General features: G+C 38.5%; 1 protein-coding gene across 1 annotated transcript in view; it reads right to left on the bottom strand.

The window, feature by feature from the left end:
* The window catches only part of MRPS9 (mitochondrial ribosomal protein S9), a 41,072-nt gene extending 16,773 nt beyond the window's left edge, over window positions 1-24,299 (bottom strand). The window contains exons 1-5 of the mRNA XM_034419741.3: window positions 24,029-24,299; window positions 12,348-12,530; window positions 2,506-2,568; window positions 2,379-2,409; window positions 1,913-1,992 (exon numbers count right to left, since the gene is read on the bottom strand). Coding sequence (XP_034275632.2) covers window positions 1,913-1,992; window positions 2,379-2,409; window positions 2,506-2,568; window positions 12,348-12,530; window positions 24,029-24,118 — 447 coding nt within the window. The 5' untranslated portion in view covers window positions 24,119-24,299. The remainder of the gene's footprint in view (window positions 1-1,912; window positions 1,993-2,378; window positions 2,410-2,505; window positions 2,569-12,347; window positions 12,531-24,028) is intronic.
* Between the last annotated feature and the right edge of the window lie 831 nt (window positions 24,300-25,130).

Here is a 25,130-nt window from a genome sequence, read left to right as displayed (position 1 = left end):
TGGAAAATAAGGCCATATGCTAGCTAATAATTTATTAAATGAAAACACCTGAAGGAAGCAATTGAAATGCAAAACAGAATAAATACGGATTAATGACCGATCATGGGATTAAAAGATTTCTATCAGTATTTTTGATGGCAGAGCCACTAGTATATTATCACTTCAACCAAACAGCCATAAGAGCTGTGCCAGAATGGTGAACTGAAAGTTGCTGCAGGATGGTGTCTATAGCCCCTATAGAAAGGTTTTAAAGATAATTCGCCTGCAATTGAATTTGAGGTGGAAATTTGTTGTTTATTTACTTGTAAGTGCTATATAGTAAGCTTTTAAAGCAACTTTTGGCCATTAAGACTTTGCTTCAGAATGCTCTAAGAAAAGTTAAAAACACACATTACATGTTCTTCACTTTCTTTAGAGCTCTCTTTCATATAAGAATGTCTATCGGTAGCCCTCAACTTACAATGGCAACCAGGACCAAAATTTCCATTGCTATCCAATGCAGTCAAAAAGCATGATTAGTACATGCTTAAAGCATGAGTAGCTTGGTGATGGCAAACTCTGCAGTAGCCATTGTTAACTGAATCCCAAGGTCCTTTGGTGAAGCAACTTCCTGCTGGCTTCCCACAATCAGAGGCAGTGGGGAAACTGGCAGGTAGTTGCAAGTTCCAGGTCTGCAGGGAGATAAATGATTATTGCCAGGTGGGCGGAGACAGGGGTATACAGGGTTGGGAGAAGAAGAGTGTGTGAGAGGCTCAACATAGACATATGAAAGGTTCGGGAAGGAGCAAAGGGGTATGCTATAGGCACCTTGTAGATTGGGGAGATATGAGATGTGAGAAACACAGTGCAAGTCGGAGGGGCACACGGTTTGTGTGAGAGGTGCACTGCAGGTTGGAAAAGGACGAGGAGAATGAGTGGGCAGTCAGGAACGGGTTGGGGAGGATGCAAGGGGCTGCATGAGAGGTGCTGCGTGGGTTGAAAAGGGTGCAAGGGGATGCAAGAAGGTATCACATGGATCAGGGAGGATGCACAATGGCTGACATAGTGCAAGCAGAGTGGCTGGGGAAGATGCACAGTTGGGGGAAACTTAGTCCAGGAACTTGTGATTTTCTCCGCTGACTTTCTGGGAAAGCCAACACAAAAGGTTGCAAATAGAAATCACATGATTGCAGGGTACTTAGTAATTGGCCATAACTGAAAACAGGTTGCAGGGCACACAGATTGTGCTCATGTGACAGATGGGATGACCTGAACTAAAAGGATTGGTTGTAACCACAATTTATTCAGTACAGTCATTTGGAACAATCACTAACTTTGTAGGTTGTAGGTCAAGAACTATGAGAAGCACTTTGGCTGTCTTCCTTCTTGTTCCCTGGTTACTCCTTCAACTTTCTTTCAACCCACTTCTCATATTTTTAGTTTTCACCTTGTCATTCTTTGCTAGACATCTTATTTTAAACAGAGCAGCCTCAACTATGGTGAAGTCCACCACTTTTCATTTATATAGCAGATTGACTGCAAACCATCACAGAAGTAATAAGCAGATTTGTAGTGTGCCTAAATCTCAAGCTAGTATCTGAATTAATGTTTAAATGTTAAAGTATTGTAAGAATTTCATAAATATATTTTTATAATGCTTTCAGTTGAAAAATACTATATATTTTAAATAGAATTATAACCACTGAAGACTGGCCTATGACTGGAAATGTGTGGTATATTGATGAACAAAGTAAATAATTTTTTAATAGTTAGATCTATTTAATACTGATGGAACCAAACCATCATTGGGTGGTTAGCTTATTGGAGAATAAGCTATTAATTCCTTATTTGGTAATTAGTTTTTCTCAAAAGAATATTGCAATTTAAATGTGTACATTGTATTTTCAAGAGAAAAAAAAATTAAATCACTTACATGCATTAAAGAATAGTATGACTGCTTGCCAGTATAAAAAAGAAAATTAAATGGACGACCATCTTCATCCCATTGAATAACTGAAGAAATATAACATAAACAGCAGTAACTATACAACTCTAAGCGAATATACAATTCCCCCCACCCCACAGAGGACACCTTTAGTGCCTTTTGTATCTGAAAGAGATAACATTAACTACAGTATTTCCATAATCCTCTCAATCAATTTTTTAAATCTAAACAATCATACAATATATGTGAATGATCATAGGATTGTTTTCCATATACAATACTCTTATCCCAAGTAAAACACAACTAGAGACTTTGCAAAGCATCTGATTATGTGCTTGGATAACAGAACAAGAAAAACCAAGAATTTAAGTTGACGGACCAGACATTGGATGGGACATATATTAATGCTTTGGAACCTACCCTATATACAAAGCATATGCAAATCTCCACTTACCACTTGTCTTTGGAAACACTTTCTCAGGGTGCTATTTAAAGTAGAGAAAAAATAGTTTATTAATATAATTATTACTGTACTGAGATAATTATATTCTGATTTTGGTAGCATTGCATAATGTTCTTACCTTCATCAAAGGCCTGGCCCTTTTATCAAATAGACCAGAAGGAAATAAATAGGCAATTGCTTTCTGTAAACAAAAGTGAAATTAGACTTTTAAAAAATATAATGATAATCATAACTTCCTATTAGAATATTGGCTTTTGATATCATATAATTATTATTTCAATTAGTAGATAATGGAACTGAAAGTGTAAGTCCATTAAGTGATAGTAGATGCAAAAAAGAAAAAAGGGGTGTGGGTATTAACATAACTTCAGAATGAAGGAAGGAGACCTTTAAAGCAGATATTCAAATGCATATTCACTTCATTCACATTCCAAAAGCAAGAGTTAATTTAAGAGTGAAAAAATCGTTCAGTATTAAGAAATCTAATCAATCTAGTATTAACCACAAAGTTATCTACCATTGGCTCATAACTTCAGAATTCTATTTTTAAGTTCTTATATAATTTGCTTGTTAGTAATACCTGGTAATACTAAATATCAGAATTAATTCATGTACTGTCCTTCTAATAAAGGAACATATATAGTTGAGTTCCCCAGGATGTTCTGGAATGAAGAGAAGGAAATAAATTCCCTTTTGAAAACGGATAAGAAAATTTCAGATTAGCTTATTTTGTTTTGTTTGTCTTTCAGGGAAAATAAACATGATCATTAGCACTGATAAAGATTTCTGTGAAATTTCAGGAGTTTTATTTCCATGCAGCTAAAATAACAGGGACTATATATAAAGTTTGCTGATCGTTGCCGTCATCATTCTCTAGACAGGCATAAATTTTAGCTCCACTTTTCTCCTATTAAAATAATGGCATTATTGATAAAGCTTGATTTTTAAAAACTGAGTTAATGTTAATGCAAGAGAAGCAGGAAAGTTGAATCCATTCAAGACAATTTCAAGCTCTTTTGACTGATAGCTTCCATTTGTCTGTAACAGTGATGGTTAACCTTTTTGGTGCCACGTGCCCAAGGCACGCACACACACAGATGAATGCACGTGCATGTGCCACAACCCCCAAAATGCAATGTGAGTGCCCTCTGCGTACGTGCCCTGCACATGCATGCATGTTCCCTGCGCATGCGCCCCCCTGCGCATGCACCCTAGGCCGTTTTGGCATCCAAGTTGGTGCAGGAGGCTTTTCAGGCCCAAAATAGGGTGGGGGGGGAGGAGGTAGCTAGGACTCGATGGGGGGTAGAAACTGCAAAGATTGGAGAAGACACGGAAAGCAGGAGGCAGCTAGGACTCGATGAGGGAGAAACTGTGGAGATCACGTCCTAGCTTTCTCCTGCATTCCTGCCTTCCACAATCTCCAAAGTTTCTCCCCCCAACTGAGTGCCTCTTGCCTTCCGTGCCTCCTCTGATCTTTGCAGTTTCTCCCATTGCGTCCTAGCTTTCTCCTGTTTTCCTGCCACGGAGATGCATCTGCAGAGGGTGGAACCTGCAGAGATCAGGGAAGGCCCTGCCCCCGTGCATGCGCGGCAGAGACCCGAAGACCAGCTGGCCGATGAGAGGTGCGCACATGTGCGGTGGAGCTGGGCTGAGGTGACGGCTGGCGTGCCCGCAGAAAGGGCTCTGCGTGCCCCCTGTGGCACATGTGCCATAGGTTCGCCATCACTGATCTATAAAATAGTAGCACTTTACAATTCTTTGGATTCTGGTCATTTTTCACTGTTACAACTAATTCTGTGTGAAAATTCAGGCAATGTACTGTCAATCAACAGACTAGAAATGTAGATTCTCTGAACCACAGAAGTACTTGAAGAATTGAATAATGGGTAGAGAACTGCTACAAGCTACAAGCTTGTAACTACTGGAATGCAAAATTTTGGAATTCAAACAGCCATGAATTTGAATTATTTCAAATTCTAAGCTTTTATTGCACTCCTGTATGAAGCTTGTTTGTTCCACTATATAGGCAGAAAAATATACTGTAACCTTCTAACGATTACCTGAAGGGATTCTAAGGAAGTTAGTTGACAAAATGGAGAACTGTTTTATTCAGGAAGAAAAAAAATATTTAAAACAGGGGTGTCGAACTCATGTCATCATGGTGGTGTCACCTGACATATTGGGGCTTTTTTCCCTTTCGCTAAACGAGGCATGGGTGTGGCCAGCATGTAACGCATCTGGGCGTGGGCTGGGAGTTTGACACCCCTGATTTAAAACAAGAATATATAAACTGCTCTGTCTCAATAGGCAATTGAATTGTGACTTAAAAGTAGTCTTAGTTTTTCCTAAGATAAAAGAAAATAATTCACTTATTTTAAGTGAAGGCTTATAAGAAGGCTGATTTAATTTTATTTCAACATTGTACAGTTAATAAAATCTGTTGCTTTGCAAATTCTAATTAGAGGATTCTGAGCAGCAAGCTTGTTACCCAAAGTTATTATGTCAACAGAGATGGGTAATAGGAATGGTGCTAAGTAATGGAACCAAATAAGAAAAGAGTTCTGAGGCACAAGTTTTATTCAGGGTGGCGGTGGGACTAAATTTACTAAGAAGTTTATCCCACAAATGTTTGCAACAATGAAGAAATGTTTAGTTGCTCCCAAGGATATAATAAATGAAAACCTAGGGTGGCTACGTGCTCCTTGTGAGCCTAGTACATGAAAGGCTGTGAGGAAGGCTGTGTATTTTTAGAATCTTGTATTAAGGAGGCATGATGTGCTTGAATGATCATTTGTTACACCTGTTAATTATTTTGAAATGTTTTTATTGCAATGCCGTGATACCCACATAGTGCAGTCATATACAATCATGTATAATTCATTATGAGAATGAATGTTAAACTATTGTGTCAAGAAATAGTAATGCAAAAAAAAATATCCACAGTGATAAGAAATAGACTCAAGCAAGCAGTTAATATTTTCTTTTCTGAAGAACTGTGTTGCATTATAATTATATTAACTCAAGGATATTTCTTATCAATGGTATTTTCTGTGGACACAGACTGGTTTGTCAGCACTGTCAACCTACTTAATATGTGTGGAGTGTATAAAGATCTCACCTATTACTTTATTAATATCTTATTGGCATTCCAAACAGGGATTCTGAGAACTCAGCAGCAAACAAAAAGGATTAGCTTGATTTTATAGAAGGGTATTTTGATTCTCTTAGTGGCTTGATGAATTCCCATTTGTTAGTCAATGGGGATATTGTACATACACAAAATAGGTGAACATCCATTTGTGAACAAATGGGGATTAATTATAATGACAATAGAAAAACCCATAGTGAGCCAACGGATATTAAACACCACATAAAGCAACATGTCAAAAGAATATATTATGGAATATTGGGACCAACTGTGTATACATAAGTAGTTTTCTCTATATTTGCTTCTGTTTGATAATTCAAATAATCTCAGCTATGAAAGCAAAAAATCCTGACTGCAACACTGCTATAATTAAAGCAGAATAGCCCAATATCTGCATATATGCTAAAGACATAGAAAACAAGCCTAAGGCAATGACCAGTACACCATTAATTAAGATTTTTGCAGGTCATGTCACTTTTTACTATAATGTCCCTATCAGGGAACAATCACCTTGTTCATCTCCTGAAAATTAAAGTCCAATGATTAAAATGGATATCTACTAAGCAAGTATCACTTGGCTAAGAGCTTCCAAAAATCTCCTGTTAGACTCACAAAAGGAAAATGGGTTGGCAAGCTCTGACTTTAAATAATACTTTTGAGATATTGCATAATAAATGCAAAAGGCTCTTTTTCATCTAATCTAACAGCACTTGAGATCCGCTGTATAGAAATTTTACCTGCAGAAAAATGTCTGATTCTGCCATAGTCAATTGACCATAAGTGAAGTAATAGTACAAAGGCAGTTTAAGAAATCTTATTACAGCCCAGCCAACTTTATAATTGTGCTACTATTATGATAAGAACAGTACATTTTGTAATGAAAATTTCTGCTATTGCCTGTGCACATATTTATTTAAAATCTTTTATTTTTTCTTTACTTGCCATGGAGCTCAAACCATAATTTCCTAAGTAATTTTAATTTTGTCCATTCCTACAATAACTCATCAACTGTATTACATTAGCTGCCTTCAAACCAGTATTTTTTTAAAAATTGAAAAATTAATACCATAACTCTTAGTCCAAAAAAAGTGACTCCTTCATCTCAATTTCAAAATAAAAACTAGGAATGGATGCATCGTTGGATTAAACTGAGCCTGGTGGCTCAGCAGACTGATAGCATTGTGATTAACACCAGCTGTCTGCAATTACTGTAAGTTCAAATCTCACCAGGCTCAAGGTTGACTCAGACTTCCATCCTTTCTAAGGTAGGTAAATTGAGGACCCAGTTTGTGGGGGCAATAAGCTGACTTTGTATAAATATACAAAAGTATGAAGGCTATTGCTTAACGCATTGTAAACTGCCCTGAGTCTCCGGAGAAGGGCGGCATATAAATCAAATAAAAAAAAAAAACTATTGAGAGAAAAGGAGACAATAAAGTAAGAGTTCATATATTCAAAATCAATACTGTATTATATATACCAGTAATTAAATATTCATTGTGGCCCACCTATTAAGAGAAATATAACTGAGACCATAACAATGTTTTTAAAGTAAATTCTGTTGTAATCTGACAGTTCAAAAGAATTTCACAGAAAATTAGCGTAAGCAGGATTTGTAATAGCTTCATAGGAGGAAAAAACAGATATTTTGTTTCAAAATAATTATACATAATTCCTCTTCAAACACAAACTATTCTACATCAGACAATATAGTTTAGATGAGCTTTATAATTTTTATTTTATCAATCATGGTATTTTAATGCCAAAAAACAAATTATCATTCAGACTGTATTAGGACATTTAAGCATTTGAAATATTATGTTTGTGTTGTCCCAGGAATTATTAAATGCATTATTTTACTATCATACACAGTTTTGTGAAGATAAAATTAATATTTTCAAAAGATAACATTAAAAGTGTTTTTAAATACATATCAACATTTTATAGTATTCCTGTACTGTATACAGTACTGTGAAGAATAAGAAAAGACATACAAGAAAAGACACTTTCAACATAAATGATAATTACTGTTTTGTATTCCTTTTGCAAAAAAGTTATCTTGCCATTAAAAAAAGAGAAAAAAATCATACTTTCTCTACTACTTGAAGAAAGCATTGTGAATGAAGTAGTTTCTTAAAACTTTTCTTTTACACTGGAACAGTAGACAAATGTCCTATTTTTCCTTTAACAATCAATATGTTTGATCTTCCCTTAACCCACTAAGGTCCTTCACAATCTCACAGTAATTCAGTATCCAAGTGGTGGCAGCACATAGCCAAGCTTGGCTGGTTTTGAAAAGCTACATAAAGTTAGACCTAGTTAGTATTTTGATCGGAGACCACCCTCAAGAAATCCCAGGGCTACAGATTAGATTACCCAGATGAAAAAAACATCCTGAAATAAGACCACAAACCATTTTTATATTGTTGCCAAGAAAGTACATGGGCACACTTACAATATCATCAGAAGCAATGCTCAATACTTATGAAATATTGTGAAAAATGATACATCAAATGGAATGAGCAAAGCAAATCAAAAAAGTTGTATCAAGTTGTACATAGTTCTGCAATATTTAATCAAGCATTATTTCCATTAGAAATTATGATTGTTTCAGATTTCTTTTTATTTGCTTAATGTTAAAGGATTTGACTATTCAAAAACGAGGCAGATTCTTTATTCCTTATGTTAAAAGTTAAATCACAAAATAAAAAGATTATGTTCTCAAGTCAGGGAAAAGCACTAGGTCAGGACTGCAATCTCTATTAATTAGGTATCCCAGCTGGGCAGCGGGTATGCAGCTGTTAACTTGATCAATGACTTACCTAAATGTCATCTCTACTGATTCGCTTATAAATTACCAGCAAGTGAGACTAATGTACAGGTGCTAATTTATTTAAACTGTTCTCTAGATTTCTACATAGCTTTATAAACTGCATCTGGCACCTAATGTTAGCTGTCAGTTGTACTTAGACATGCCTGTCCTAACGACTCTGTTCATTAGAAATGAGCACAAATTATGAAATATTGTGAAAAATGATACATCAAATGGAATGGGCAAAGCGAATCAATTAGAGAAACTTCATACTGCATATTCACACATAGGAGAATAAAACATCCTGATTTCAGAGCACGGTCTATAATACCAATTAAAAAGCAATTGGTAGGCTTCTGTACAGTTATATATCAATTTACTGGGCTCCCACCACCACCAAGACTCATGGTGTAATTTATAGCTTAGCTTTCTTATTTCTAAAAAATAAAGCCTCTAGTAAAATACTGTTCTGAGCAAAAACCACCTGTGAAAGCAATGACAATGCTGTCAACGTATTTCTTTATAGGACTTGTTTCAAAACATGTATCCAAAATGCCAGAAAGAAAAGAACCATAGGATGTCTACTTTGGAAATGCACTGCATGCACTGATTAACAGCAGACAACAGGAGATGCCTAAACGCTAATCAGAAGGAATTATTGCCATTCCAAGCGTAAACCCTGATAATTCTGCCCATAGTATTAAGAGGCTTTTATATTTTGTAACAGAAATTTAATTATGTATAGCAGGCAGTTACACAAACTAAGTATTTACAACACCTGATATTTATTATAAGAGCAAATTGAACATTCATTATAGACACTATGCTTTGCTAAGTAACAGCACTGTGCAAAAAAACTCCAGAAACTGCGTTTTGTTGCAAAGTTGAAATGTACTCTCTTTCGAAGTTTTTGCAAATAATTCTCAGGAGGATTTGGCAAAACCTAACTGGAAAGTTTTAGTTCTTTCAGGTTTTGACCAAAACATAATCCAGTGAGGTAATACAGAGAGAGAAAGCCCAGTACAACTCTTCCACATATCAATCTGACCATTAATGTTTCCAGAGTCTTCATTTCCCTACATCCCACTGGTTGCCAATGCCACTACTGATGTGCTTAGTTTTTGCCCACTGTCCCCGTCAAACACTTCTATCTAGAACATGCATGCTTTGGTCTGTCTCCATACAAAACATGCATGCTTCAGTCTGGATATGGACTAGAAGCAGCTATTAATAAGTACAAACTTATTAAATAATATCTTATTCTTTATTGACATTGTTTTAAAAGGAAAAAATGAGTTCATTTCAAATAAGATGAGTACAATTTTCAGAATATACACCCATTTTATTGAGGAAACAATGATATCCTAGAAGAGTTGTGGTAAATTATGCTATGACTTTACTAGATTTTACTCCTTCTGTCTCCCCACTTCTGGGGGCTATTTGCTTTTGTCTAGATTTGAAATGATTTTTGCTGCTCAAGATGCTGCTTTCTTGTCTGTTAAAAATGGTCATATTTTCCTTCATTTCTGCTGAGTCCCAAGAAAAACATGATACAGATTGTTTGGGAGCAAGCTGTGCTGTCATATGAGTACTAGTAAGCCAATATATAAAAAAGCAGTTAGGTGGAAAGGCGCTACTTGCAAAGAAAATGTGGGCAACCAAACATGCTCCATTTTTCCATACTTCTGTATTCCTTTAGATCATGGGTGTCAAACGCATGGCATCACGTGACATATTGTGACGTTTTTTGCCTTCACGGAGCTGGGGTGGGCGTATTCTGCGTGTGACACATCTGGCCCACGTGCCGCCAGTTTGACATCCCTGCTTTAGATGCTTCTTCATTGACCACATTGAAGACTTCAGTTAATCAATGATGGAGAAAACAGCAGGGAGATGGGTATATATTGTCATTGTACTGCATAAACAAACTTTAACTGGTTGTTTTGTTTTTAAAATTTCCCTCTCTTTACCAGGTCCCTAATTTCTGGGCCAAATCAGTATTCATTAACACAATAGGTTAAGAAACTGGTCAAGGTGCCAGACATTTCCTTTCAGCATCTCTACTCAAATGCTATATAAAAAACAAAGATATTAATAAGAAGGACTTGGGTGACATAGAAGCAGAAAAGTTTCTGCAAGAGAAACGCAAGAATTGAAGTATGGATAGTTAAATTCCAATGAACATGAAAAATGAGCAAGAAAAACATTTTAAATTTCATTTTCTCAATATTTATATTTTTTGTTTGATAAAATAACATTTCAGTCCTGCTTTGACTTTGCTAACTCCAGCAGTCAATTCATTATTTGCAATCACTAGATTATGCTAACAAAACTCCTAAGAATTTTCTTCACATGCTGAATGGAGCTTGATTTTTACTTTTCCTCCTCTTCCTCACAAGCCTTGAAATAAATCTGAATAACTGTTCATGCCTACTGAATGTCCAGACTTGCTTTATCCTTCTTCTGATGAACATATCTTCCATCTTATTATTACTTTCTTCTCAGGAAGAACTGTGAAGCTGAAAGGGTAAACTTTGGAACTGTATTTTAACTATGAAAAACTGAGCTTTGTGAAAAATAAATAATAAAAATCAGGAATATATTATATATTTCTGACATGTTGCTTTGATTCAAGAGGAAATTGGAGCTCCTGAAACATTCTAAACATGCCCAACAAAATGATTTTTACCCTTAATAAATTAAACAACACATATATATTCAAGCCTAAATAATTGGCTACTCATTAGAAGGGTTTAAATGCTGCATGGCCCTGTAAGCATATGCTCAGTACAATCACCCTGAGAACAATGGAATCCTATATAAATATGGCTTCATGCTGGTATACTTAGCAGAAAGGTCAAAACTTGAGCCACACTGCTAATAAACTGTAAAATGATCTGAGTAGAAAATATCTCCTTTTGTTTAAGTCCCATAAGAGAATTCAGTTCCAGATATAAGAATTGTACACTTCCTACTAAACAACATGCATGAATCTTTCAGCAGTCATTTAAAAAAAGAAAGAAAATACAACAACAGGAGAATTAAAAAACATATTTTTTTAAAAAAAAATGAAAGTAAAATATAAGAATTGTCTTGCTAAAAAAGAAAAGAATACCAGCATAGTATTCAATTTTCAATAGTAATCAGTTAGATATTTTCCAGTGCTAAGAGACAGGGTACAATGATAATATTTCTTTCTTATTTGTCCCACCATTCTATCTTTAGAAGCATGTGGAAGTTAAATTATCATCAAGCCAATTGACCTCTGCCTTAGTCTGATGGTCAAGTATAAAAATCATTAAAAAAGGAATGAGGGAGAATTAGGTTAGAAGAGAAGTAGTGTTAAATTTGGTAGTTTTATTTAAAATTTCCACAAAATGTTATAAAACAGATAATCTAGCACAAGTAATACTAAAAATAAATTTACAGGCTTTTGGCTCACTACCCAATACTTAATGAAATAAGAAATTAAAGTGAAACAGAAGTCTAGTTTTAGGCATATTTTCTCGTAAATAAATTCCCATGGATCAACCTCTAAAGCAGGGTGCAATAGCTGCTGCCCAAAACATTGGTCTTAGGAAAAGGTCACTTGAGTTGCTGGCTGTTATAGTATCATACGTGAACCCCCCCCAGCATAAATATACCTAGCAGGTCAAATTATAGATAAATGCTTCGAAATGCTATATAAAGCCCAACAGTGGTTCTTAACGAACTCAGATCAAGGGGATTATCCATTAGTAGTTTTAAAAAGAACCCGCTGTGCTTTTGCAAGATAGAATATAGAGTTCTACCCTGTGAAGCCTGACCTTGCACAGTAGTAGGGGTAGAATCTCTATTCAAAGCCATCGCTGTAATGTTTTCTATGTACAGTAGTATTCTCTGGTATGCTGACAGTTCGATTAAAATTCACAGAGAGCTGAGGGACTCATGCTGAAGCAAAGAGCTTTCAATTCTGAAGCTCTGCAGTAAATTACTTCTCCAACTGCGCAACCATACTTACATCAATATCCTCTTGGGTAAAACTTTCTGGATCTTCTCCCATCATGTTAGCTAAATGTCTCTTTCCTATGTTGAACTCTTCAATCTGTTTTTTAATAAAAGATTCTGTATATTGTTTAGGTCCTGAAGGAGCACTACTTGTCTTCTGCGATGCTGAAGTGCTAATGCAGATTAGCCTTACCATCTAAGAGGAAAAAGCACAAGGAAGCTTTTAAAAACAGAAGCAATCATTAACATCTGAAGATACATGATACAATAATTGTGCTGAAGTTAAACAAGCCTTGGCTTCGTTAGTATCTGTATGAGACTTTATCTGAGTCTTTATATATCACTCTGATTTGATGACGAAAAAATAAATAAAATAAATAAGTACATTGTGCACACACACATGCATACCACTGTGCTCTACCTACATATAAGGAAAATATGTTACAGTTCAATCACAGACAGCCCTTGTGGAGACAAAGGATCACAAGTAATATTTTGGATGGTTGAGGGAAATAAAGTTTTGAAGAGATTTATTTTTAAGCTTCATGTCTTTTTTAAACTACATGTTTTGTCTTTTATCTTCATTTATCTGAAAATCAGATAACTTAGTGTTACCATATCTAGAGTGCAAATTCTAGATAGTCACTACATGGCCTAAAAGAGATGCAGAAAATCTTTGCTCGTTGCTATTTAATAGTTATCCAGATTTTTGCGACCCAACAAGGTTACCTTTTTTTCTCCTGTCATTGGGGACACAGGAACTTCCAACAGCCACAAAACGTGTTTTGGAAGCTCTATGTTGTCCACCCAAGATCTAGACTAGGGGGTCTGCAACCTTAAACACTCAAAGAGTCCTTTGGACCCGTTTCCCACAGAAAACACCGGGAGCCACAAAATCTGGGTGGGCGTGACCAACTCGATGTCACTCACTCCCACCTGGTCACATGACTGTCTCTGTCTCTGTCTCATCTTTCTCCTTCCCTCCCCCCCTTTCTTGCTCTCTCTCTTTTTCTCCGTCTCCCCTCTTTCTCTTTCCTTCTCTCTTCCCCCCCCCTCTCTCCCCCCCCTCCCCACCCCACACACCAAGGGAATAACTGTAAGGAAATTCGGCCACATTCTCTGTCTCTGGAAAGATACAAAAATAAACCTTGTGTTGCAAAAGGAGTGACTGTCAGGAGTGACTACATCATAGCCACAAGGTTGCTGCCTTAGATCACTGCACGCACTTCAGAGAAGCATCATTCCAAGCAGCAGCACACTCACACAGGCACACATACGCATCCTGCAAGATGCTTGGCAAGCTAAGTACGGGATGATTCCCCCCGCCATCACCAAGGCAGTGTCCTTGCAAAACTGGGCAAAGGCAGAGAGAGGGGAGCTGGCAGAGCCAAATCAAGCTGAATCTCTCTCTCTCTGACTGCCCGACTGCAGCAGGAAATGGCGGGCATTGGTTGGTGCTGGATGCGCAACCTGCTCTCCACCCCAAGACACTGGCCCGCCCCATGCTGCACCGCAGCCAACGCTGCTGCTGTTGCCAGGGGCGAGTGGGGAGGATCACATTGTGGCTCCATGTCGTAATGGGATCCAGGGGGAGGAGACGACCCCGTCTCTCCCATTGTGAAGTGCGCTTTCCACATGCTGCGCATGGCGTGCAGGCCCTGGAGGCGGCAGTAGCAGTGTTGGGAGCTGCAGCAGAGGGCTGAAAGAGCCACATGCAGCTCCAGAGCCATGGGTTGCCGACACACAGTCTAGGACGAAGAAATTTTACTTTAATTGACTTGGGGAGCTTGTAAATCAAATAAACAAATACCCAAATCCACACATGAGCAATGCTTTTTATTGTATTAATAACAATCAATATATCACAAAGTGTTCTGTCCCTGTCTCACACACGCACACAAACAGTCAGCCAGGAGTTAAATAAAACTTGCAGACAATAAATTCCTTCGATAACAGGATTGGCAGCAACCCAGTAGCTGCTTGCCAAGAACTTTACTCACAGAGGGAGGTGTTCCTCCTCCATCAGATAAACCAAAACAAATACACAAAGCCACAGAATTGTCAAGTCCAGTCCGTATTAAATCCAGGGCAGGCAGATAACGTAGTTTCAGAGATACAATGTGACTCGCTAGTTGTTTAGTTTTGTCCGTCACAGAGCCTGAATGGCCACCACACCCCCTTTTATCCCCTGTGGAGTGCGGTCCAGTGACTCAGCTTGATCTCTGGCATGCCTCCTTTTCTGCTGCATGCGCTTGTCTCTCCACCACTGGCATGGATCCAGCCAAGACTTATCTCCGTCACTGTCCGACTGCGACTGCTCGGAGATACCTGGCTCCTGGCCAATCTCTTCTCCTTCGGGAGACACCTGAGGCATTGCCAGAGAGGATGGTCCTGGAGAGGGAGGTCTGGCCAACTCCTCTCCTTCACCTTCGGAGTCTTCTCCCTCCGATGAGACGGGCTCGGGGGTCGGAGTCACAACACAAAGTATATGTAGGGCAAAATTCATCTAACAACTGCCTTGCTTAACAATGGAAAATTTGAGCTCAATGGTGGTAGTAAGTCAAAGACATGCCAATTTCCTGAATTTTGACCATGTGACCATGGGGATGCTGCATTGGTGGACCGGTTGTAAGTCATTTTTCAGTGTTTTTGTAGCTTCAAACAATCACTAAACAAATAGTTATCTTCCATCACTATCACACCTCATAAAATAATAAATTCAGAAGAAAATCTGTTTGTACCTTCCCCATATAAATGTGTAGATGAGAATACTAGCAAATTATTTTATTTTTGTGGACAAGGTTGGGTGAAAATATTTTTGTTAATAAAAATCAACTACACTGAGTGTTGCAAAATCAACAAATTTAAAAGACACTCCAGTAACTGGCTGATTTGGACTTGCTCAAGACAAAAATGATTTAACATTTTTTCTCCATCCCTGGTTCCTTGTTGTTACATATAATAAATATTAAAACAATAGTATTTTGAATTAATTAATGTAACATCATCAAGCAGAAACATTGTCCATTGGAAATGGGTAGCCAATAAATTTAAACAAACAAATGGGCAGATAGATCTGGAAGGCCTTAATAGTGTTTCTCAACCTTGGTAGCTTGAAGATGGGTGGACTTCAACTCCCAGAATCCCCCGGCCAGCAGCACTGCCTGGGGGATTCTGGGAGTTGAAGTCCACCCATCTTCAAGCTTCCAAGGTTGAGAAACACTGCCTTAATATCTGAGAAAGGCCACCATAAACACAACTACTTTTAAAAAAGTGCCGCATAACATGTAGGAGTAAAAAATTAGCTTTGTTGAAAAAAACTTGTCATCTAGCAATGCTTCCTTTGCTTGTTATCAGCTTTAAACACTTACTCAGTGTCCTGTAGCAAATCCTCATTAAGAAATTAATCTGAAAAGTTTTTCTGAAGCTAAACTGCATGAACCTCTGTATGATTCAACAAATCTTCATATAAAATAATCCAGTTCATATTGTTCATATGAAAATATGTATTTTGATATTAAATATTAAGTATTCATGGACTTGACATTATAGGAAACTAGTAGCAGAAACTAGTACTACTAGTAGTATATTTTACTACTTTTAATAGCAACTTTCTAACACAAGCATACTACAAATAAATATGGTAGCAAGATTAATGATTGCTTGAAAAATACTTGGCATCTGACTTGTAAATGAATTCTCATTAAGGGCTATTCTTTCCTAATAAACTTTGTGTTTGGAACAGATGTCACAGTGAAGCAAGTTACCATTTATTTTTGCAAACTGCCTGCCTCAAACACTAAGGCACGACTCTTTTATGTGGTTCTACTGAAAATAACTAATAATCAGGCAAAGTGTACCTGTGAGAGTTTGATAAGTGCAGAGCAAGGAAGACTGTTCTGTGCACTGCTTCTAGAGCACAGAAGCCTATGAGAGGGCAATAATGGGTTTACTTAAGATTTTATTGCTGCTAAAAATCAAGATACTCAGGATGCCAAATGTCACCTCAACAGCTCAATCACATATTTACTTTAATGAGCAGTTATAAAAGCAATGGACAGTTCTTGCACAGATTCTGCATTTCTTCTGAATTCTGGTATTATTTATTCTGAAAGAAGTTTAAAGGCAGACAATTTGTAACACACAATCTTAGTAATAAATACTTGATGCAAGAATTGTTTGTATCACTTTTCTTTAACTTGTTCTCCTCCAGACATTTTGGAATACATTTTTTACTGCGTTGGGCATTAGTTACTGTAGCTATACCAAAGCACCTAGACAGAAGGTTTAAGGAAAGATGAACAGTAGAACTGGTGTCAGAAGCTGCTAATTGCTTCTTTACAACATCAGATGAGGACTTTTGAGCATCTTTTTCTACAACTTACGATTGAGACCTAGAAAGGCCATTTAAAAATCCTGATTCAGAAGCTGAACAATTTATTCCATCCCTCTTAAAACCCTAGTGCATCATAGCAAGTACACTTCCTCCTCAAAACAATGATTCTCAAAGGCAGTTATCTTCCAGCTTTTGTGGAAGATGGCAAGATATGGCTAGACAGATTTGTTTTTCTTTTACCAAGATAATCAGTGGGTAAGACAACTGTAATTTCAATCAAGCACTCTGCCAAAAGAACAGAAGAAGCACTGGCAAAGCAGTAATGGCTCAAGCTTGGCAAAGAGCCATCTTCATGCACTTCTTTATTTGTCCTGTGTTCATATTAACAAAGCTTCTCAGCAGTCTAATTATTCTATAAACAGATTATCGAAGTTGTCTCCATGGAAAGAAACAAGTGAAGAAAGCCCCCAGAACTTGGAGGATGTAATTTGGCTGCTATATCCAATAGACTAAGCTAAACAATTTAGAAAATATGCCCACTCAGCTGATACTTTATGGATAGTACTGGACACATATCCATTTTATTTCTCTGCTCTGCAGAATTTTAAATATATCTTTTCCAATATAAATTAAATTGATTTTAATGAAGCAAATATAGAAGTAAAGTTGCTGTATTTGCTAAGTATCACTTTAGGGAAACATATGAGAGAAATTGATTTTAGTTCCTGAAGGATTGGGATTATGCGTCATCCTAAAATTACATTAGGAGACATCACACTTTACAATTGTATTGCTTAGTGGTGGAAATTTTTGCCCCACTTACCATTATTGACAATCACTTGTACTATATGACATTTCTTGCCAGTCAATATAGAGGCCATGTACATATTTAAAAAAAGCTAAAGGTTTACCTTGTCCAGTCGTGTCTGACTCTAGGGATACTGCTCATCTCAGTATCTTTCGTAGCCTAGGGAGCCAGCGTTGCCCAAAGACACTTCCATGGTCATGTGGCTTGACTATACACAGAAGCACATGGAACACTGCTACCTTCCCTCAGAAGTGGTACCTATTTATCTATTTGCATTAGTGTGCTTTCAAACTGCTAGGTTAGCAGGAACTGGGGCAAGTAATCCTGTTGCGCAGTGCTCAGGTCTCAAATTGCCAACCTCCGAGTCAACAAACCCAGAGTCTTAACTCACTTTCCAAGGATATATCCTCAAAATGTCACCTCTATTTTATCATAAGCCCATGGCTAAGGCAGTGTAAAGAATTCTTTAAGTGTTCCATCAAGAAAGAGTTATTTCTCATGTTATGTTATTTCTCATGTCATCAAAAGACTTCCCATGTTGATAAGCTAGTGCACATGGAGGAGATGGACAAGGTTAGGGATAGCAATATGTTCAGATCCTATTGGTTCTTCAGGTCTGCTGTGAGATGATCCCCTTCTTTGGGCTGATCAGCTATTTTGATGGTTTGCAATACTGTTTTATTTGTGAAGGAGACCGGAATTCCCAGTTGCTGCAGCCACTTTCTTTTCTTTTCTTTTCTTTTTTTTTAAATTTGATATATATGCCGCCCTTCTCCGGAGACTCAGGGCAGCTTACAGTGCATTAAGCAATAGCCTTCATACTTTTGTATATTTATACAAAGTCAGCTTATTGCCCCCACAAACTGGGTTCTCATTTAACCTACCTTAGAAAGGATGGAAGGCTGAGTCAACCTTGAGCCTGGTAAGATTCGAACCTGCAGAAATTGCAGGCAGCTGTGTTAATAACAGGGTGCATTAAACCACTGTACTACCAAGGCTCTTTGTATGTTGTATGTTGTGTGCATTTTCCATAAAGATAACATAATTGATTGATTACTGGCATAACTGGCAGAGTGCTTGCTGCCTCAACCAATGAATGGTGCAATTTTAAAACAACTGAGAGATAGACATTGCACTTTTGCTCTAGAATAAGATTTCCTTTATGCTATATAAGGTAGGGATCCTTCTGTTTGTGTTAGGGATAGATGGTGGGAAGGAGGTTGGGAGAGTAGAGAGAGTCCCTTTGCTCTGGCAGCAAAGGAGACCAGAATCATGGCTTGCAGAGGTATTTTATGCACTGTAGAGAAGAGAAGGATGGACTATCTATCTACACATCGACAGCAAAACCATCTTCTCAACTTCCAACATTTCAGAAACACTTATCTAGCGCCTTCACAAATCCAAATGACTGCTAGATGGCAAGCAAGGCATAAAAACATTCTAAGTCTTTGCTGTTGAAATGATGAGTGCTGGACAGATCAATAAGCACTTTGGAAAAAATGTGTGGATACAATTGATAGCCCACTAAGGTAAAGGTAAAGGTTCCCCCGCACATGCGTGCTAGTCGTTTCCAGTTCTAGGGGCGGTGCTCATCTCCATTTCAAAGCCAAAGAGCCAGCGCTGTCCAAAGATGTCTCCGTGGTCATGTGACTGGCATGACTAAACGCCGAAGGCACACGGAGCACTGTTACCTTCCCACCAAAGTCCCTATTTTTCTACTTGCATTTTTTATGTGCTTTCACACTGCTAGGTTGGCAGAAGCTAAGACAAGTAACGGGAGCTCACTCAGTTCCACGATGCTAGAGATTCGAACTGCTGAACTGCCAACCTTTTAATCGACAAGCTCAGCGGCTTAGCCACTGAGCCACCGTGTCCCGATAGCCCACTACTCAACCCTATTTCCCAAATGTTTGAAATTCCCAAATACACCTAAGTAGCAGCTATATCTGACCAACAGAAATCAGGGTGACCACAAGATCTTTGTTGCCATCTAATGGTCAAAGGGCTGAAGGCAACAGGCCCTGTGGGAAAAGAAGACAAAACAAAATGCTGAGGACTGCCTTGATCACATAATCAGGGACAGCAATTAGTGGCAGTTTTTCCCATGTTTGGCATTTGTGACTCGGACTTTCTGTGGGTTCTCAGAATTAGACAGAAAACTTGGTGCAAAACTATTCTTCAGACTTTTATTTAAACAACAGCATCTAGTTTTATTTTCATGCAAATTTCTTTGCAAGATCATTTATAACTAATAATCTTGAATTCAAGATTATTAGTTATAAATAACAACTCATTTATTCAATAACGACTAATGCATTCTCCCAATTTATTTTAGGATTACCAACCATGGATTGCTTCCTTAGATCAACAGCTGATCTCGATCTACCGTATTATTCGGACTATAAGACACACCAGTGTATAAGATGCACCAAAATTTCAAAGAGGTAAGAAAGAAAAAAAAGGTTTTTGCCCTTCCCGGCCCCTAGGAGCATTCTGCAGGCCTCTGCGAGCCCCGTTTTTCACAAAAATGGGCCCATTTTTCACCCGTTTTTGAGAAAAACGGGGCGCGCAGAGGGTTTGGGAGGCCTGCAGAGTGCTCCTGTGGGCGGGCAAAAATGACTCCATTTTTGCAAAAATGAGGGCGTTTTTGCCCTCCCCAGCCCCCAGGAACACTCTGCAGGCATCCCAAACCCTCTGTGCACCCTGTTTTTTTGCAAAAATGGGACAAGTGGAGCGGGGCTTCAGGAGACCAAAAATGGCTGTATTCGGTGTATAAGACACACCAACATTTCCACGCTCTTGGGGGGGGGAAGTGAGTCTTATACTCTGAAAAATACGGTATATTAGATGCCCGCCATGATATAATATGGACTGCAAAGCAATAAACAGAGGATCAAGCTTCATATAGATTTACTATAGATAAGCCGTTATGAGAAAAATCCTGGACTATGTATCAAATGCTAAACTATATTTTCAATAAGATCAAGATTCCAATTCCTCCTCCTCCTATTCACAAGGTGTTAATGGGCTAGAAATCATCCTCTTTTAAGTGAGAGCGACAGTTCTAATTGTCTCTTGATCTGACAACAGACAACTCTGATCTCAGATTTTTTGTGAAAACTGTGCAAGTTTTCCTCTTTTTGAAAATAATTATATTAAATATATTTATAAATATAATTATACTGAAGCCTAAGTTACACCACTTTGTCTTGTTCTTCAGAATATCCTGATGGTATACTTTTTATTTGTTAAGTTTGTCTGGAACCTGTTCTTTGTGCTTTCTTTTCATTTTCTGTATGTGTCCTTGTTTTCAGATCTTTGTGAAAGCTTATCTTTAAGCAAGGTACCCTGGCTTCATTTAATGTCCTTTTTTTCTTTTATAGAAATTCCTTGCAATTGTATATCAGTATCATCATCTTTATAAACTCTCATTCACACTGAGCTCCTTTATTATCTTTTCCTACCATTGGTTCCTATTGGTTATAATTCTGAATGTATTATCTATTTTTAAAATTCAACTTTTCCTTAGTGTCAATACCTGTAGCACTGCAAGATCACTTTTCTCCAATATTCCTGCTGCTTCCACTTTCTCAATTTAATCTGATTTACTAATTACTTTTGTAAAGAATAGCTGAACCTTTTTGTGCTTTCAAGCTCCATTCCTTAAATCAGGAATACATCTTGGAGGAACATACTTGGTACAATTTTTCTCCTTATAATTTTCATCACTACATTTTCAAGCATCCTTGAAAGATCTAAAATTTGTTTTTGGAAGTTTCTCACTCATCTTCTCTTTAGTTGAGCAGGCAATGGTAGACACTACAATATTACTTTTATTTGTTCCTTCACTTATTTAATTCTAATAGTCTCTACAATGGCAAGTTCATGTATTTGGATTTCTGAGCAGGAATGAATTATTTTTAACATATTGAAAAAGTTCTCCCTTTCTACGGCCACTGTTCCTTTTGAACAAAGTATTGCGCTGTACTGTACTGTACTGTTGCAGGTAGTCCTCGACTTACAACAGTTCATTTAGTGACTGTTCAAAGTTACAACGGCACTGAAAAAAGTGACATGACTATTTTTCAGTTATGACCTTTGCAGCAATCCCCATACTCAAGCAATCAAAATTCTGATGCTTGGCAACTGGTTCCAATTTATGACCATTGTTGTGTCTCAAGGTCATGTGATCACCTTTTGTAATCTTCTGACAATGGGGAAGCCAGGTTCACTTAACAACCAGGTTACTAACCTATCTAACTGCAGTCATTCACTTAACTGCAGCAAGAAAGGTATTAAAATGGAGCAAAACTCACTTAAATATTTCACTTAGCAGAAATTTTGGGCTCGACTGTAGCCACAAGTTGAGGATTACTGTATATTCCAGTCTTAAGAGTCATCTCAATCAGGTTTCCACTGTGTCCTATTAAACCACATTTACTCTGGGTATGAAGATCTCAAGTTGTAGTTGGCTATTTACCACATTTTGACCATTACAGTATAATGTTGAATATAAATTGTATAATTGTATAACTGGGCCTGGTGGCTCAGCAGACTGAAAGCATTGTTTAACACCAACTGTCTGCAATTACTGTAAGTTCAAATCTCACCAGGCTCAAGGTTGACTCAGCCTTCCATCCTTTCTAAGGTAGGTAAATTGAGGACCCAGTTTGTGGGGGCAATAAGATGACTGTATAAATATACAAAAAGTATGAAGGCTATTGCTTAACGCATTGTAAGCCGCCCTGAGTCTCCGGAGAAGGGCGGCATATAAATCAAATTAAAAATAACAACTTTATAAGTCAGTGAGGTTTTCCCCCCGACATAATGGTTTTAGAAGGCTGATTTCAGCAATTTTACAATTCTTTGTGAAATTCTTACATCACACATTTCATTTCTCACCCCATTCACTTTTCAAATTCAGTTTAAAACCGAAGGCTGGCCATATTTGCCAAACACATTTTTTCTTCTCAAGTGTTCTGTTTTTATTCATTTATTCATTCATTCTATTCATATAGCTGCACATCTCAGCTTACATGACTATAGACAGCTTATAACACACACACACAAATATAAAAAGTAATAAAAACAGAAATACATAACAGCAGGCATAAACTAAATTATTATTCACACAATCAGAAGACTAACTCATGCTTAGGTTCAGGCATAAAGTCATTTTTTTTAAGGCCTTACAAAAGGCCAGCAGGAATGGGATACTCTAAATCTCAGAGGAGAATGATGTTCCAAAGGTTTTAGAAAAGGCTCTCCTTCTGGGCCCACCAGCCAACCAATACCGAGAGCATGCCTTTTTGCCAGATAGGGTAGAATGGGTAGAGATGGTCCTGTAAGTAAGCTGGTCCTATGTATGTCATGATGAACTTTAAAAGTAACAACCACTTTGAATTTCACAGTAGAAGAGCCTTGGTGGCACAGCAGACAAAAGCACTGTTAAGTAACACCAACTGCCTGCAATTACTGCAAGTTCAAATCTCACCAGGCTCAAGGTTGACTCAGTCTTCCATCCTTTCGAGGTAGGTAAAACGAGGACCTGGATTGTGGAGGCAATAAGGTGACTTTGAATAAAAAAGAACACCGCTTTGGGGGCGGGGCGCGAAAGCCCTACTAAGCAGGTATATACAAAAGTATGAAGGCTATTGCTTAACGCATTGTAAGCCGCCCTGAGTCTCCGGAAAAGGGTGGCATATAAATCGAACCAATAAATAAATAAATAAAAGCCAATGTAGTTTGTGCAGCAGTGATGCCACATGTGCCAAGAAACTGGCACAGGTCTGTAAATGCATGCACTTTAGAAGCCACCCAATCGTGCCATGAATTAGATTCTGCTTTTCTGCCTCCAAGCAAAAGTCTTCAGGTTTCTCTTAATGCTGTAGATTTCGAACTCTACCGATTTTTTTTTTAAAAAAACCCACATACATTAGTGGCTCAGTGGCTAAGACTCTAAGCTTGCCCATCAGAAAGGTTGGCGGGTCGAATCCGTCGTATAGGTCTCCTGCGTGAGCAGGGGGGGTTGGACTAAATGACCTCCAAGGTCCCTTCCAAGCCTGTTACTGTTACACGATGGAGCAGCACAGAAATCTCGCCAGTGTGCATCAGTCGCATTTATCTGTCTGCAAAGTACATCATCATAATCTTCTGTCATCCCTTTGCAAACTTATCTGCTTTGAACTGACACTGCAGGTGGACCTCTGGGGTCCCCCAGATGTGACATTTTCGCCTACAAATGACGGTCCTGAAACCAACAAAACATGAAATGATTCCGATATTTCAGAAGCGCTGCCTCCCGCGCATGCGGACGGCCATATTCACCGGGGTTTGCCCCAGGAAGGTATTAAAACGGAGGCTTGGAGTTAAGTCCCGGCTTCGCTCTGCTGCACCGCCGCCCCGAGGTCAGACATTTTTGGGGGGGGGGACGACCTGAAGTCAAAGCAGCCCGAGGGAGGAGGACCCAGAGCTCAGGCATTGCGGCTACAACACGGGGAAGCGGCGCTACGACGCCTTCGGTTCTATTAGCCCCGCCCCCGGACCTTACCTTCGACCCCACCGGCAGCTTTCTCGTTTTGACCGCCGTGCTCCAGCTGCGGCCCCCCGCCAACACGCGCCCAACCGCCGCGGTTGCCATGCTAGGGGGAAAAAAAAAAACGAGGGAGGGGGGGTGGGAAGAAAGAGGGAAAAGAAAGGGCCTCCCCGCTTCCCTCGCTGTGTATAGCCTACAAAGCGCGCACGCGCACGCGCGGCTCCAAAGACGCTTGATTTGCGGGCGGGGCGAGAGGAAGATCGGAAGGACGGAGAGAGGACAAGCCAATCACGTGACGGGCCTGCTACGTCACGCCTTGGCTGGGTCCTTCGCGCGCTCTTTAAAAGGAGAGAATTCTAGCTTTGAGGGTGGACGTTTGGGTCATGGGCGCATTCCAAGAGGCTACGCTGCAAAAATAAAAAAAAAATCTATGAACAAAATGCCCCCTTTTAGGTTTTTCCCCCCTTTTTTAAAAAAAGTGATTAGAGATTGTGTTTCAGTGAAGTCGCAGAAATTCTTTGCCAGAACCAGTCTAACCTTAGGCATCAGACAGACAAAGGTATTTATGAACATACCTCTCCTGTGGAAGTTCATGGAGGATTAGAATAATTTTGCAACATCTATTTTTTTTAAAAAAAATTCAGGCTTTTGTTTATTTTGTTTTATTAAACTTTGAAAACATAATTAATACATATCTAATGATGATCTTCCTTGCATTTTCCCAGGGTGGGCAGGGTCTGCTTTTCAGATTAACAAATGCTATTTCATATGATTGGCTGCAGCATAATGGGTGATCTTTATACCTGCATCGATTGTGTCCTGCCACCCTTGCTTTAGTTTTCCATGCAGGTGTTTTCCATTGGCGTTAAAGTGGAAGGCAATGCATGTAGGGGTGCTGTTCATAAGATGTGGCCATACCACTATAGGTGTTTTTCCTGCATTTCCTCTGTTATTGGTGCAACACTCATCTGCTAATGGACTGTGTTGTGGGGTGGTCAAAAAAACATAATGACCAACACAGCATTCATGGAATATAGAGGCATTCGCTTCTTTGGTGGTTGGACAGCACTCAGCACTGTACAGTGCTACTGAGCAAACCATCATTCTGTATACTTTC

This window comes from Pantherophis guttatus, chromosome 5 (assembly GCF_059756535.1).
Source record: "Pantherophis guttatus breed Tessera chromosome 5, ASM5975653v1, whole genome shotgun sequence".
In the NCBI taxonomy this organism is placed as follows: domain Eukaryota; kingdom Metazoa; phylum Chordata; class Lepidosauria; order Squamata; family Colubridae; genus Pantherophis; species Pantherophis guttatus.
This window is presented reverse-complemented; position numbering and strand designations above follow the sequence as displayed.